Source organism: Vulpes lagopus, chromosome 3 (genome assembly GCF_018345385.1).
Source record: "Vulpes lagopus strain Blue_001 chromosome 3, ASM1834538v1, whole genome shotgun sequence".
Taxonomy (NCBI): domain Eukaryota; kingdom Metazoa; phylum Chordata; class Mammalia; order Carnivora; family Canidae; genus Vulpes; species Vulpes lagopus.
Window position 1 is genome coordinate 126522797 of NC_054826.1, and position 17328 is coordinate 126540124.

Below are 17328 nucleotides of genomic sequence, written 5' to 3' on the forward strand. Positions count from 1 at the left end.
TGAATTTGAAGTTCAATTGAATTTAAATTTGTTTTCATATACTCAAGGAAAGCAAATAGGGCAAAAGTGGCAACGAATGTATTCACTTTGAAAAAGGTGAAAATGTCAGATGTGAGAGCCAGGCATAGAAGCTACTTGCGCATATGAACCTGCACAGAGGCAAGATCTGGGTTCTACTAGTTTGTCTTTATTGTGTTTTTATGTGGACATTTCAGCTGTTAAGGGTTAGCCTGTGGTGAGCATTGGTTGGTTTGCACCTAAAATCTTGGAGCTGAAAGAAATAATGTAATTCTTCTTGTTCAAGACACTCCTCTGACAGGTGAGGTCAGGGGTCCATAGGAGGGAGGAACGAAGGGAGGTGGCCCCACGGCCTCGGGCTGCAGCCAGGGTCCCCGTGTGAGGTTAGTGGGGAGAGCCGAGCCTCAGGTCCTTGATTGCAATTGTAGGGACTGTGCTTCCCTAGGGGGCCGTCCCTCAGGGGACCCTGCCCTCCCCCGCCCCCCCAGTTTCCAAACATCACACTCACCAAAACACCAGAAAAGTAGAGTGAGCCTGAGGCAATAGGTAGGATATTAGAACTTTCAGGAAAAGCAGGGGCAGGCAACGAAAGAAGCCAGTTCCTGTACCTTCAGAGTGGCAGGTTGGGTGGGGTGTGCAACGGGCCTCCCGAGCTAGAGCTACTCCTGCACAGGCCACTCCTGCACAGGCCGGAGTGGGAGAGGGGCATGGCTCCAAGCTCCTTCTTCCTGTTCTTGGCCTTTAGCTACTGTATGTTTTATTTCACTAATTAAAAACGAAAACAAAAAACTTAATGGAACACTCAGACTTGTGATATTAGAGAAGGTAGTATAACAACCCCTGCACACCTGTCACCTGATCAGGAGTTAGCAACATATGGCCGGTTGCTTTTCATCTAGGCCTCTCTCTTGCCACTACCCCCTGCCTCCTGGGACTACTTTAAAGTGAATCCCAGAGGTTATATCATTTATTTGTCAATATGCCCACTGTGTATTTTGAATTAAAGGAAACAAAGTTTAAATCTAATGGGGAACCTGAAAGAAACTACTCAGGGAGTAGTTCAGGATTAAATTTAAGGAGTTCCCCTTTGTCAGTGATTCTGGAAGCTCTTGTTTTCCAGATGATTTTCTTAACTAATTGCTGCACTGTCAGGTGTGGGGGTGTTGGGGTGAGGGATACAGCTGGGGTGAGGGTGAAAAGGCACTGGTTCTTGGGTGATGGTTATGAGGAGGGGCGGGTGGAGCTGTCAGGAGCAGCTGTTTTGTCCCTTGCCCTTTCTTTATGTGCAGCCATGGAAGCAAGTGGCTCTGTTCATAATCCAAATGAAATTGGAAATGAATGAACCTTCAATTTATAATTGAAAAGGTTTCACAAGAAGTAACGATTTTTGCTTCAGTGGGCCTCATTTCTGAGGCCCTTCCTTTTGTATGTGATTGTGTCATGACAGCTCATGTTGCCTCTTTCTGTTTCAGATGGGAATGACTGGTAACACAAGTCCATTTGGACAACCCTTTAGTCAGACTGGAGGGCAGCAAATGGGAGCCCCTGGCGTGAACCCCCAGTTATCCAGCAAACAGAGCATGGTCAATAGTTTGCCTCCCTTCCCTACAGACATCAAGAATGCTTCAGTCACCAACGTGCCAAACATGGTAAGTTGCCCTTGGCTCTTAGGCTGCAGCCTCCAGTGGGTGCTTTGGCGTGTGGAGTGTCATGCTACCTGTGAAGATCTGCAGCTGGATGTGTGTCGTGGGTGATAGGAAAAGAGAAATACTTATGAGTAGCACTCTTGGTGAGTTTATATTTCCTTTGATGAGCTGGCAGTCGGAGGCTAGATAGAGATGGTTCAGACAATCCTCCTTGGCTCCCTTTGTGCAGGAGGAGGTTCACAGCCATGAACTACAGCCACTGTCTTGATTCAGTAGTGGAACAGTGGAGAGCTGGACTTCTCTCACGCTTCCTATTAGTGGTTGAGGCTATTCAAAGAAGCCCATCGATTTGTGTTATAAATGAAGGGCATTCATCTTCGAGGACTGTAGTGCATCTGCGAGACAAGGGTGTCATACCTGCCTTGATAGAGGTTTCTTCTTCCTGAGATCTCCCACTTGTAAAAAGAGGAACTAGCCTTGGAACCTCCTAGCCTAACTAACCAAGATAGTGATGGGAAAATAGCTCCTTTTGCCCTGCAAAATGGAATCTCTTAAAATTCCAAACACTGAGGAGGGGGAGGTGTGTTCTTTTGTCAGATTTCTCTGTGCACACTTAGTGACTAAATATGATGTGCCTGTGGTGGTCGGTCAAGGCCACCTGTCATCTTCCCTAGGCTTGCTTCTGGGGAACTGCCCTTTGCAGCTTGCTATCCACATAGTTGTACAGTAGCAGTTTAGAAAGGTCCAGAAGGGGGCGCCTAGGTAGTTCAGAGGGTTAAGCATCTGCCTTGGGCTCAGGTCGTGATCTCCAGGTCCTGGGATCGAGCCCCACATTGGGTTTCCTGTTTGTATCCTGTCTCTTAAATGAATAAATAAAATCTTTTTTAAAAAATTAAAAGAAATTAGAAAGGCTCAGTAGAAAACCAGGGATTACTTTCAGAAAAGCATCATCTTTCTTTTGTCATTTGATTTGAAAAAACTTTTTCTTAGGGACGCCAGGGTGGCTCAGCGGATGAATGTCTGCCTTTGGCTCAGGGTGTGATCCTGGGTTGGGGGATCAAGTCCTGCATCAGGCTCCCTGCAAGGAGCCTGCTTCTCCCTCTGCCTGTGTCTCTGCCTTTCTCTGCATGTCTCTCATGAATAAATAAATAAAACCTTTAAAACTTCTTTTCTTTCTTTATTTTATCTATAAAGATACCATGGAGAATTCCTATATATCTGTCACTTGACTTCACCTGATATTAGCATTTTATGTAACCTTTGGTACAGTTGTCACAACTAAGACATTGACATTGCATACAGTAGTAGTTACAGGTTTGAGGCTGTGGGAATTGGGGGGTGGGTAGATTACTGTAGTGTTGATAAAATCAGAAAATGAAGTAAGAGCAATGTGTCCTTGATCAAGTGTCATCTCCACTGCATTCTTCCTTCTTTAAAATAAAAGGGGGGGTGGTTTACAAGTAATAAAACGTGTTTTCTCAAACTATTTATTTTTTTTAAGTCATTCCATCTTTTTTTTTTTTTAATTTTTTTTTTTATTATACATTTATGATAGTCATACAGAGAGAGAGTGGCAGAGACAAGGCAGAGACATAGGCAGAGGGAGAAGCAGGCTCCAGGCACCGGGAGCCTGACGTGGGATTCGATCCCGGGTCTCCAGGATCGCGCCCTGGGCCAAAGGCAGGCGCCAAACCGCTCCGCCACCCAGGGATCCCTTTTAATTTTTATTTATTTATGATAGTCACACACACACACAGAGAGAGAGAGAGAGAGAGAGAGGCAGAGACACAGGCAGAGGGAGAAGCAGGCTCCATGCACCGCGAGCCCGACGCGGGACTCGATCCCAGGTCTCCAGGATCGTGCCCTGGGCGAAAGGCAGGCGCTAAACTGCTGCACCACCCAGGGATCCCTTCTCAAACTATTTAAAATTTTACTACTTTCTTTCTTATGATCATCTCCCTGGAAACTCCCTGTACTGCTGCTCTCCTTGTAGTGACATTTGCTGCCGGGATTGTCCTGTTCTCAGCTGTGTAGATCCAGAACCTGAATCAGAGCCGCTGCTCCTTGGGTTGGCTCCTCCGAGTCTGAGCAGCAGACTGGGACCAGGACCCACACTCTTTCTGGGCTTTCCTGCTCTTCCTTTTCCAGTCTCCTTATGTGGGCTGCAGTGCTGGTGATCATCGCCTTAGGTTCGCCACAGAGTGAGAGTTGTGCTTCTGTGCAGACATTCTGTGTTTTGTAGTCTGGGAAACCCCACCTTATATTTTCCTGCCTTCTTCCCCAGCCCATTTCCCCATCCTCTCTCCTTTACCCACAGCTTGATGGCAGAGTCCCTTTGCCATGACTTCCCCTGCCTGCCTCTGCTCCTGGGGACTGAATTCCAGGCAGTAGTGTGCATGTCAGGGGCAGGTTCATTCTAGACTGTAAAAAAGCTTCTGCTTCCCTTCACTTTTGCAGGGCTGGTGGGGACGGTAGGGATGACCCTTTGGTGTGGGGAAGGGCTTCTTTCTCCCTCGGTACTGCTGACCTTTGGGATTGGATCTCTGTCCATTGTAAGGGCCATCCTGTGTGTTGTACCTCTCACCCAGCAGGTGCTCACAGCCCTTCCTCGCTCCCCACAGTTACCCCAGGTAAGAATACCTGCTCTGGGAAGGCAGTAGCGCTAGCATTCTCTCCTTCTATCTGTGTTTGTGACATCTAGCTCTCTCCATCCCTGTCTTTTCTCTCTCTCTCCCCTCTGACCACTCTTTCTTACTCAGTTCTTTCCCCCACAGCCTTATCAGAATATCAGGGTAAACTAAGAAACGTTTGGGTCTGTAGAGCTGCTCTGTTTGCCTAGCCGCTGCTTTCCCACCAGGGTCTGCATGGACTTTGACAGAGATCCCCAGCAGGTGCCTTTGGAGGACAGACTTCGAATGCTGGAGAGCATGGGGCAGACTTCGCCAGCTCCTGTGAGGGAGCGAGGCCCAGTTGCACCCTTGGTGCTGTTGGGATGGGGATCGGAAGAGACTGGCAGAGATGTGGGACAGCCAGCGCATGTGGTTTGCCTGAGATTTTTCTAAATGCTCTCATGCCCTGTGGTTTACCTTATTTTTATAACAGCCTCTTAAAAGACATTATTACGTGTCCCATTTTACAGATGTGGAGGTTGAGGGTCTGAGAGGTTTTCATTTGTTCAAGGCTATGTAGCTCCTGTCTGCAAAGCCCAGAGCTCTTTTTGATAATGCCTGGCATTATGTGTTAGCAGCCTTGAGTCCACTGGGAATGCTAGCCTGTGTTTATGTCACTTCCTTGAGCACATTTTGTGTCTTCCTTAAATTTTCTAAATTCTGTCTGACCCCTTGGAATTTATGGATTTTTATTTATTTTGCACAGTGAGGGAAAAAGGTATCTTCAGTGGAAAAGGAGGGGGGCGCATAATATAAGGCCTTGATCATATTTGTGGTTTTTTGTCATCCTTTGGGTTATAATCTCTTAAAACCCAACTGAATCTGGTGTACCAAACAATTCAGGTCAGGGCTCTGGTGCCACATCACCTGATGTCCTGGTCAAGCTCTTCGTGGAGTGATTTTTAAGCTGCTCAGTCATTGGTCACAGGGCGCTTGCTTTTCTCCTCTCCTAGTTTCTGGAGGATTCCAGCATCCCCCAGTAGTGTTGAGAAAGGAAGAGAATGTGGCTGTCTCTTTAATTCACCCCATTTGTTGAATACCTTCTCCTGGCCCACTTGCTCCCAGGATGCCAGTGTGAGTGACATAGAGCTCGCTTCCTCTTTCATGAAACCTGGTCGGTGGTGATGGAAAACAAGTAATCACAAAATACAAACTGGCCCAGCAGGTCTGAGTAGCACACAGCAGTTAAGGTTGACACATTTTCATAAATTTTCAAATGTGTCTCATCACAATTCTATCTTTAGCCATAGTATTTGTAATTTCTTAACTTTTTAGATGATTTATGTTTGTTAGAAATTTCACCGTAAGGAGTGTCTGGGTGGCTCAGTCAGTTAAGCACCTGCCTTCAGTTCAGGTCATGATCCCAGGGTACCGGGATCAAGTCCTGCATTGGGCTCCCTGATTGGTGGAGAGTCTGTTTCTTCCTCCTGTCTGCTCATTCTCTCTCTCTCTCTCTCTCTCTCTCTCAAATAAAATCTTTTATTTATTTATTTATTTAGATTTTATTTCTTGATGAGAGAGAGAGAGAGAGAGAGAGAGAGGGGCAGAGACACAGGCAGAGGGAGACGCAGGCTCCATGCAGGGAGCCCGATGCGGGACTCAATCCCCAGTCTCCAGGGTCACACCCTGGGCCGACGGTGGTGCTAAACCGCTGAGCCACCGGGGCTGCCCTCAAATAAAATCTTTTAAAAAAGAAAATCAAGGGCAGCCTGGGTGGCTCAGCTATTTAGCACCACCTTCAGCCCACAGCATGATCCTGGAGTCCCAGGATCGAGTCCCACATCGGGCTCCCTGCATGGACCCCGCTTCTCCCTCTGCTTGTGTCTCTGCCTGCCTCTCTCTCTCTCTCTCTTTCTATCTCATGAATAAATAAATTTTAAAAATCTTAAAAAAAAAAAAAAGAAATTCACCATATTATTACTGCATTTCATGGTTCTAAGATCCACTTTTTTTCAGATTGTAGTATCTCTAAAATCAGGTTGTATTTTAGAAATAATCAAGATTTATTTAAATGAAACAAAACACAGTAGGTATGCTCTTTTACTTGTTCATAATTTGAATTAATAGGAGTGACATAACAGGTAAACATATATATTCACTGTATAGTTTTCCAGGACAACTTTCACGGATATAAAGATTTTTTTAATTATTTAAATGTTACTGACAGAAGAACAAAGAAGATTTTGGTTGGAATAGAGATTAGGTCATCTTTCTGTGAACAAGGATTGAGATCCTCATAGGCCATCTTGGAGGGGGGGTATACACAAGGATCTGTGAGGAAGAGGGGGTACGTGGTACCACGGCAGTGTCTGAAAGAGGAGGCCCCCTCACTCCTGGTGATACTGTCCTTTCTGCCATTTTCATCTGAAAAAGTCCTCTAACACATGAAGCAGGGGAGTGTTTGCAGGAGGGCATCAGACATCATCTTGTACTGGATTTGTCAATTAGGTCATTGCTGACCTTCACAATAGGTTCAGGATTGTTTTTTTTTTTTTTTTTTTTTTTTTTTTCAGGATTGTTTTTAAAGGAGCATTGTTTAAAAGTGGGACACATCTTGGGTGTATCTAATTTGAGAAAGTTAGGTGACTACAGGGGCCTCCTCAGGTTCTCATATGGAATCTCCTGTGGGGAGATGTAGTCTTCTGCAAGGTTCTTTGTAATGGGAAGTTCATGTGTGTGTATGGGGGGCGGGGGTTGTTTTGTCATTGTTTCTCTTTGGTTTGGAGGTTTTGTTTGTTTTTTGAGGAAAACTAAGAACTGTATTATGAAGACATCCCCATTCTTAAAGTTGTAACACAGGAAATCAGGATTCACATTGGTCTCTGTGTCACAGAAGTTTGAAGTAGAAGCTTGGGCTGAGCCCCCCAGGTCACTGCTGATCCAGGTCTGTCCGTGGGAGGAAAACATGGCTGGTGGAGGCCTGTGCACACAGAGAAGGGTCGTAGACTGTAGTCCTGCCAGAACGACCTACCTGGGACTGTGCCGTTAGCTGCATATGCATGGCGAGCCATCAGCCATGGCCCTTGTGGGGCCGTCTGTGACAACTGTTTCTCAAGGTGTGTCCATGGACCAGCTGCGTCATAGTGACTGGCTTCTGGGCCCCATCCAATCTTCCTGGTCAGAATCTCTTAGAGGAAGAGCAGGAAATCTGCTCTCATGGTCACTATTCATTTTTTTCTCTCTCAGTTTTCCAATATACACCACCCAGTTCCTTCTAAGGCAGTTCAGGAGAATCACCCAATAGCTGGGTTTGTCATTCTTTCTCTTAACACTGAAACCTACAGTTTTAAACAAGCTGCTCTGGTGACTCAGATATAGAATAATATTTTGAAGAGCCTCTGGCCATTACAGCGTTGGCAAAGTGATGTCCAGCTGTCCTGGTGTCAAGTGGGCTTAATTTGTTGGTCTTTCTGTCCACTCTAGTATATCAGAAGGTTTCCACCGACCCTCACTTGTCTTAGTCTCATCATTTCCTGTCTCCTGTGTCCAATTTCTGGTCACTGAGAGATCCAGACTTGAGGTGACCAAAGCCTCATGAACCCAGGGCTTCCGTGCAGAGATGCTCCCTTCCCATAGCTCCTTGTACTTCACAGCAGGAACTTACCATCCCTGGTTGCATGGTAGGTCTCCTCAGCCCCAGGACCCAGGGGAGCCCTCCCGTTTTTCTGGGGAAATGAACATCAAGGGAGTGGTCACACCAGCTCAGATCCCTTCATAGTTAGAAGTGGTGCCTCAGTACTTGAACCAGGAAGCGTGGCCAAAGGCTAGGAAGCAAGTATGTGTCATGATTAGTAACTCTGGTGTTTGTGTATTTATAAGAGTTTATATCTGCTTCTCTCATCTTAATCCTTCACCTGCATCTTGAAGATCCCTGAGAGAACGTGGATGCAGGGCCTTTGAAGAATAACTTTTAGTTTAGAATTCTTATCAGTAGCTCTGTATAAATCATTCCTACTATTTAAACTTTTGTTTTTGCAATAAGTAACAGCTAGGAAATAGACTAAGCACAAAATAGGATAGGTTGCAAATATTAGGAAACTATAAATTGAGAAAAATGAACAGAGTCTCTTAATACCTGGCATAAACATCAGGATTGCAAGTACTTGGTCAGGGTCACTTGACTTTCTTTCCAGAGTCTGATTAGTACAACCCTTTCTTTAGCGACCCCTCCAGGTGGCAGCTCATATTATCACCAAAGGCACTGGGCTCTTGTGCCCCCTGTCAGGTAGAGAGACTGCGAGAAGGTTCTGGGGGTCTCCAGCTGTTGCCCCTTGAGCCTGTCAGCAGCACGAGGAGCATTTCACCAGGCATTTCTGAGATGTGAAGTGACCCTTCAAAGAACTCCATAGAGAGCCCACTCGGTCTGGATGGGGACAGTCGTAGCTTGCACAGGAGTCCGCACCATCCACCACCGTGTCTGAAGTGCCACAAGCCGACTTTCCCTTCCCTTTCCATGGCCTCCGAAATGGCCCTGAGGCTCGGGTTGCCAGACACCACTTTGTCACATGAGGAATTTGCCAAACTCTCAAAACTTAACTGGGATAAGTATTCCAGAGGAATGTGTTCATATGTATTGATGATATTCAAGAAGGATATGTATTAAAACTTTTTGGTAAATTGATAATTCTCATGATCTGGTCAATTTGGTGAATGGGCCTGATGCTATTGAAACCCTTGGTCTGGTTGGCCTGTCACCTTGGCCATCAGAATAGGTCCAGCAAGTTCTACCTTTTAGGGTTTGTTTGTGCGGAAATGGGTAACCACTCACTCCTCCTTGGCAGACGGACTCCGGTTTGCAAGGAGTGACCTTGAGGGCAAGAAGAGAATGGGGGACGTGTGTCCAGGTGTCAGACCCACACCTTTGCCACCCTGTCCCCTGCCACTGTGCTTTCTTCTTGATGTAACCATTTGTTTTGTGTTCTAAAATTATTTCTTATGTTCTAATCATATTTCTTATATGGAAGATTATTTAAAAATCATTCTTGTCCAGTTGCTTATTTTAAGTTATTGTCTTACAAGATTTAAATCTTAAGTTATAATGTAATCTTATTTTTTAAAATAGGCACCAAGCAAAAAGAAGAGAACACAAGAAACGTTATTCGGTCTATCTAAATAGCTGTATTCTTTTTCTTACCAGTTGATCTTTATCATCTCAAAGGTGATTATTGCCTCTTCGTAGTTTGGTAGCTGTGTGCATTTAATGAACATTTTCTTTATTTTATGACTCCAAACCTTTGCGTACCCAGCTGTTCTAGGATCCTTCTGGGGGAATCAGAACAAGCACATATTGCAGAGCAGTTCTGTGTCCCACATGGTGTTTGCTTTGGTGTCATTTTCTGACTTTAAGTGGAGGTTGGGGAGAAGTAAAATTTCCAGGTGGGCCAGGGAAGGATGTTAGAGGAGTGTACGTCTGGACCCCATTGGAGATGTGGAAGGTTTGGGCCAGATTAATCTGAAGGGCCACCTTCAGAAATCCCAGCCTGATGTGGATGTGAGGCAGTAGTTGTGTAGAAAGAGGAAGCACTTTCACCCCCACCCCACCTCCACCTCCAGTCCTACTTTGGTCAATTCCTGCTGTATATACTGTTTACCCTAGTCTTTGCAGACGTTATAGCCTGTTCTTGGATGCTTTGTGTAAAATAACTTTTTTCCAGGAAGAATGCCAGGATAAGTTTTATTATATGTGCTCTTTATGCACGTCTGTAATTATATCCTTAGGATAGAATACAGGGCATATAGAGAAATGGGTTTGGTGCTGTGTTTTCAGACCTGTGTAACAATAACAGTCCTAATAAAAGTGCATGTTAGATTCCTTTAAATATTAAGGAATACCAGAATATAAAAGGTTTGCTTTTCAAGGTGGTTTGGATAGGGGTATGAATGATGATTGAGTTATGGTGACAAGTGATACATGCAAAGAGCATGTGGCCAAATCTAGCAAAGACTAGAGTGGGTAAGCAAGCTATATACCACATGCAGCTGCTGGCTCAGTATGATCTGTGTTAACCTACTGCTCCTCACGGCTCTGAATGTTCACATGCAGGGTAGAATCATGATTGAGCCATTGTGATTCTTGCACCATGCTAACCTCCTCCTTCTGTGATTAGGAATTGCATGTGAGGGCAGCCTGGCTGGCTCAGCGGTTTAGCACCGCTTTCAGCCCAGGGTGTGATCCTGGAGACCTGGGATCAAGTCCCACATCGGACTTCCTGCATGGAGCCTGCTTCTCCCTATGCCTGTCTGTCTCTCTCTCTCTCACATGAATAAATAAATTTTTTTTTAAAAAAGGAATTGCACATGAGTTCATTTGAGTCCCAGAAATAGATATTACCTGTATTTTAAGTCTTTTGATGGATACTATTATATTGCCTTCGACAAAAGCTATGTACCACATCTCCAGTATTAACCAATGCTTCTGTGGCTGAGGTTATCACTCTGTTCTTTGATAGGAGAAAATGGTGTTTCATTATGTTTTTTTGCATTTCTTTGATTACTAGTGAGAATTAAAGTACTTAAGTTTAGAGACATACTTTTTTTTTTTTTTAAGATCTTATTTATTTTAGAAAGTGTGAGACAGAGCTCAAACCCCTACTAATAGGGGTAAGGGCAAAAGGAGAGAATCTTAAGCAGAATCTGCATGGAGCCTGACAGGGGGCTTGATCCCAGAACCCTGAGAATCATGATCAGTAGTCTGATGCTTAACTGACTGAGCCACCCAGGCACCCCTAGAAACATGCGTTTCTTTCTTGAATGGCTTAGTTACTGTCTTCTGCCAAGTTTTCTGTTAGAATTTCTTAGAACACTTTACAAAGCAAAGTGGTTAGCCCTCTGTTAAGGTAGCTGCAGAGAGCTTAAGGGTGCGGCTAAAGGCTAGGTCACCCACTGCACCAGCAAGCATGCTCTCTGGGCCCCAGTTATTTCTAACTTCTCCAAGCCCCAGTCATACTTCGGGCTTGGTCGAATGGTAGTTCTTCCCTTGGTGACTGGGTATTAAGTGAGCTGCTGCTTTTTGGGCACTGAACACAGCCTGGCACCAAGAATTTGAGGATTGACGGGCCAAAAGAAGAAGCAGGAATTAGACCTGCCTGACTGTGCTTTGTCTTGTGTGTTTCAAGTATTTTTTTCCTAGTTTGTTGATTGCTTTTGCATTTGTCCCAGCAGTTTGGGTCATGGAGCGGATGTAACTTCTTCTGTAGTATGGCCTCTGGCACTTTCCAAACTTTACGAACCGGTCTGCCCTGTACCAAGCTCACTTGTGTGCCTTTTTTCTTTTCATCGTTTTGTTTTCTGCTCACTGTGAAAGTACATACATGTTTATTTTGGAAAAATCTGGGGAAAAGTATAATGCTTAAAACGATAAAGCACCCCCCCTCCCCCATGGAATGTTAACAAATGGAAATGTTTCCGGCTCCATGCCAGCTCTGTGAATGCTGGTCTTTGGGAGAGAAGAATGGGGAATCTGCTTGAAGGAGTTTTCCTGGGGATTGTTTAGGAACCCTTGCTTTGTGTGTGTGTATGTGTGTGTGTGTGTGTGTGTGTGTGTGTGTGTGAGAGAGAGAGAGAGAGAGAGAGAGAGAGAGAGACAAAGGCCCTTACCATCTTTGCATTACAAAATATTAATCTTTTTTTTAAAGATTTTATTTATTTATTCATGGGAGACACAGAGAGAGGCAGAGACATATGCAGAGGGAGAAGCAGGCTCCCCGCAGGGATCCCCATGTGGGACTCAATCCCAGGACCCTGGGATCACGACCTGAACTGAAGGCAGATGCTCAACCACTGAGCCACCCAAGTGTCCCAGTCATCTTTAAAAAAAAAAAAGATTTTATTTATTTGAGAGAGAGAGCGAGCATGAGCAGGGGCAGCAGCAGAGAGAGCAGGAGAAGCAGACTCCCCGCTGAGCAGGGAGCCCAATGTGGGGCTCCATCCCAGGACCCCAGGATCACAACTTGAGCTGAAGCCAGACGCTTAAATGACTGAGCCACCCAGGCGCCTCATAAAATGTTTATCTTAATTACCTTCTAGATCCTTTACAGTTTTAATTTGTGCATTAATTCTTATGTGTTTTCTATTCCTCTGATTTCTTTTTTCTCCAAAGTAGAATGTTGTCTGGTTCTAAAAATAGTAGACACTTGTAAAATACACAATACATGATTATAAGCAGGATCCCACCCCTGCCCAGGGATAGCCACCAGATCATTGTAACGAGGTTTTTTAAAGAACAGGTATAGATATATAAAGTAAATAAGGATAAACTGATTTCATGGTATTATAACTTTTTTTTAGCTTAACATGTTATATAGACAGATTTTCATGAAAGCATAAAGGTTTACAATATTATTGTCATCCTCGTATAACATTCATTTTATTACATCTCACAGTTTTGAGGGGAGTTAGGGCTTTGGGCCAGGTGTGGCTGGGCCATTCTCCCTGTGGCTTTTTGACTAGGGTCATTTGAGGCCTGCCTTATTCTTCATTGCTGTGTATTATTTCACTAGGTCTGTAGCCATAGTTAGTGCACCTTCTGTAGGATTTAAGGGTATTCTGGTTTTTGGTGATATAATTTAATCCAGGTGTGATGCCTGTCTGCACATTTTAGCACACTAGCCCAGTTTCTTACCTCTGTAATAATAAGTTATAAGAAGTAGAACTACTAGATCAAAAAATGCACATTTTTTTTCTTTTTGATATATGCTTTCCAAAGTCACACTAAATTACATTATCACCACAGCATCTGGGAATTGCCTTCTCTACACCCTCATCAATACCAGTTATTATATTTTTATTTAGGTCAGATGGGTAGATGGGAAATGCCTTTTATTTTAATTTCTTTTTTTTTTTTTTTGATACTGAGATAGAGCTTTTTTTAAAAAAAACTATGAAGATATAACTCATATCATACAGTTCTTGCCTTTAAAGTACATAACGGGGATCCCTGGGTGGCGCAGCGGTTTGGCGCCTGCCTTTGGCCCAGGGCGCGATCCTGGAGACCCGGGATCGAATCCCACATCGGGCTCCCGGTGCATGGAGCCTGCTTCTCCCTCCGCCTGTGTCTCTGCCTCTCTCTCTCTCTGTGACTATCATAAATAAATAAAAAAAATTTAAAAAAATAAAAAAAAAAATAAAGTACATAACGGTTGTATTATGTAACCATCACCACAATCAGTTTTAAAGATTGATTGAGTGAGTGATTGATTTGAGAGCATGAGTGAGAGGGGCAGAAGGAGAGCGAATCCTCAAGCCGACTTCACGCTGAGCATGGATCCCGATGCAGGGCTTGATCCCAGGATCCTGAGATCATGACCTGAGCTGAAATTAAGAATCAGACTCTTAACCGACTAAGCCCCCCCCCCCCCCAGGTGCCCTGCACTGCAGTCAATTTTAAAACAATTCTCTTACCCTGAAAAGAAACTCTGTACCCTTTGTAGTTAATCCCCTTTTTCCGTGAACCCCCAGCCAGAAGCAACCAGTATTTTCTGCCCCTGTGAAATTACCTGTTCTGGACATTTCAAAGAAGTGAAATTATATGGCGTGTGCTCTTTTGTAATTGTTGTAACTGAGCATGATGCTTGCAGAGTCATAGTGTAGCGTGTCAGTGCTTTCTTTTCAAGGTAGAATAATATTCCATTTTGGATGGATCACATTCCTTTTTTCCATTTATCCTTTAGTGGGTGTCTGAGTTGTTTCTGCTTTTTTGTTGTTGTGAACATTGCTGCTACAGACATTTGTGTGAACATAATTTTCACTTGTCTTGGGTAGGTACTTAGGAGGGGAATTGCCGGGTCTTCTGGTGACTGTTAGTTTAACCTTTTGAGGAGCCGCCAGCCTGCTTTCCAAAGTGGCTGCTCCATTTGACATTGTCCCTGGTGAGGTTGCTTTCCACGTGGCCGTGCTGGTGCAGGTGAGGCAGCTTCTCATGGTGGTTGTCTTTTTTTTTTTTTTTTTTAAGATTTTATTTATTTATTCATGAGAGACCCAGAGAGAGAAGCAGAGACTCAGGCAGAGGGAGAAGCAGGCCCCATGCAGGGACCCTGACTTGGGACTTGGTCCCCAGTCTTGGGGATTACGCCCTGGGCTGAAGGTGGCACTAAACCACTAAGCCACCCGGGCTGCCCTCATGGTGGTTCTCATGTGTGTTTCCTTGAGGGCTCATGGTGTTGAGCAGCTTTTCATTTTTTTAAAATATTTTATTTATTTATTCATGAGAGACACACACACACACACAGAGAGAGAGAAAGAGAGAGAGAGAGAGAGAGAGAGAGAGGCAGAGACACAGGCAGAGGGAGAAGCAGGCTCCATGCAGGGAGCCTGACTTGGGACTCGATCCTTGGTCTCCAGGATCACACCCTGGGCTGAAGGCAGCGCTCAACTGCTGAGCCACCTGGGCTGCCCTGAGCAGCTTTACTTGTGTTTATTGACCATTTGTGTGTCTTCTTTAGGGAAATACTCAGATAATTTGCCCTTTTTAAACTAGGTTGTCTTTTTATCATTGAGGTGTAAGAATTCTTTGTATGTTTTACATGCAGATCCCTGTCACATCTATGGTTTGCAGATACTTTCTCCCACTACTTTTTTAGTGATGTCCTTTGAAGCAAACAGTTTTTAATTTTAATGAAGTCCAGCTTACCTTTGTGGCTGCTGCCCTTTGACTGTTTAGTGACAGAGAACTCATGGTTATTCCAAGGTCATGACAATTTACTCCTGTGATTTTTCTGAGAGCTCCACAGTTTCAGTGCTCACTGCTAGGACCCATGTTTGCTCTGAGTTACTGTCTGGGTCTGCTATGAGCAAGGGGCCACCTTCGTGCACTGTGGGTGAGCATTTCGTCCTTCTGCCTTTGCTACCAGTGGTCGGGGAGACTCTTGCCTCCATCAAGTGGTCCAGGCACTGAGGCCTGTTTGTCATAGCCTCGTATTTCCTCTGCTGAGGTGTCCGTACATTTCCCACACACACTGTTTAGTGGAGGAGTGGTTTGTTTTTTTGTTTTTTGTTTTTTTTCCTCCTCAGAGCTCTTTATATTATAACAAATGGCCACAGCCTTTCTGGAAAACAGGCAGCATTTTAGGAGCTATCATTTGATTTGATTTCTACTTCTCAAAAATAGCCATTTTTCCTTAGTTTTTTTTTTTAGTACTGTAATCATCTTTTATCTATGTTGATTCACTTTAATTCATCTGGAATTTATTTTCATATTTAGGGTGACATAGGGATCACAGATTGCTCTCACCACCCTCCAATTTGAGATACCACCTTATGGTATTCTAATTTCATATATACATGGGTCTTTTTCCAGACTTACAAATAAAGAAATCTATAGCTTCATAGTTTTGGTATCTGGCAAAATAGGTTCCCCTTTATTCTTAATGTTTTTCAGAATTTTCTTTGCTATGGCATAAAATGTATACATTTATTTTGAGCAAAGTTACAACATGGCAGGGGTTTTTTTTAAGAGAGGTTCTTGTCTGAGCACTTTCCCTCAATTCTCAGGCCTGCCTGGGCAGCAAGCATTGAGCAGGGAAATTGGTAGCATCTGAAGAGTTTTTGTGAGAGTTCAGGACACTTGTAGTTCATACAGTTCCTTCATCTCTTTAGACATCAGTTTGATGGTGGAGGCAATTAACTGTGCCCTGCATTTGTCAGCACCTTGCTAAGTGGATTAGGCCTGTACAGGTATGCAGAGTCATTGGGAGGGCCAAACACAGACACATGAGGTGTGTCTTCTGTTCCATTTTGTCCAAGACACTTGTCTACAGTGTGTAGAGCTCATGAAGCATCTACTGATCAACGTGTACCTTAGACTTTCCAACTGTGCTCTTTTGACATGTTGAGCTTTCAAAATATGGTCAGGATAGTTGAAAAGATGCTATTAAGAACATCCCAAATGAGAGCACCTGGGTGGCTCAAGTGGTTGAACATCTGCCTTTGGCTCAGGTCATGGTCCCAGAGTCCTGGGATTAAGTCCTGCCTGTGCCTCTGCCTGCATCTCTCATGAATAAATAAAATCTTTAAAAAAAAAAAGAACATCCCAAATGAGAAACAGTGTGTCAATTTTTAGTAACCTAAAAGCAGTTTGTTTATAATTTGTGAGGTTAGGCATTTCACCCGACTTTTATATGATTTACATTTTTGTTTATGGCATTTCTGTATTTTAAGAAATAGGACAGCAGCTGTGGTCTCTTCAACAATTCAGCATAATGAAAAAATAAAGAGGGGACAGGTAATAAATGAACCTTAAAAAAGAACTCCAAGGGCAGCCCCGGTGGCACAGCGGTTTAGCGCCGCCTGCAGCCCAGGGTGTGATCCTGGAGACCCGGGATTGGCTCCCACGTTGGGCTCCCCGCATGGAGCCTGCTTCTCTCTCTCTCTCTCTCTCTCTCTCTCTCTGAATAAATAAATAAATAAATCTTAAAAAAAAAAAAAAACCAACTCCAAATGTGGGGTCTTAATTGAGTCCTGATTTGTGCAAACCAACTCTAAATGACTTTTTTTGGACACCTAGAGAAAATTTGCATATAGACTGAATATTAACTGATACTGAAGAATTGTTCATTTTGTTAGGTATGATAGCAATATTCTTTCTGTTTTCTGTATGTTTGATATTTTTGTAAATGCAGAAGAGAGAAGCCTGAGCAAGGGTCCTCTTCCATTTCTGTATCCCTATTGTTTTGTGATTGGACTTTGTATCTGGGGAAATAACCTGATCTAGAGGAGACTTTGAACATCGGTAGTGAATGCTGCTGGGGGCACAGTCAAAGGCTGCTTGTGAAGGCTTTATTTTAAGTTGCAAGAAAAGGAGGCAGGGAGTGTAGTTTATGCTCAGCAATGGGAGATTGGAAAATATACGTATAGCCTTATGCTCATTACAAATCATGCAAATTGTATGAAAACAAATTGTATGAAACAACTTAATGATACAGGACAGAGCCTGCAGTAAATACCAAGTCGTGAGTGAGTGAGTGAGTGAGTGGTAGACTATTGATTATGGTTCATACATA

At 43.9% G+C, this 17328-nt stretch overlaps 1 protein-coding gene across 1 annotated transcript in view; it reads left to right on the top strand.

The window, feature by feature from the left end:
- Positions 1–17328, top strand: part of LOC121486664 (CREB binding protein) — a 130915-nt gene that overhangs the window by 56902 nt on the left and 56685 nt on the right. Inside the window, exon 3 of the mRNA XM_041747743.1 lies at positions 1491–1667. Coding sequence (XP_041603677.1) covers positions 1491–1667 — 177 coding nt within the window. The remainder of the gene's footprint in view (positions 1–1490; positions 1668–17328) is intronic.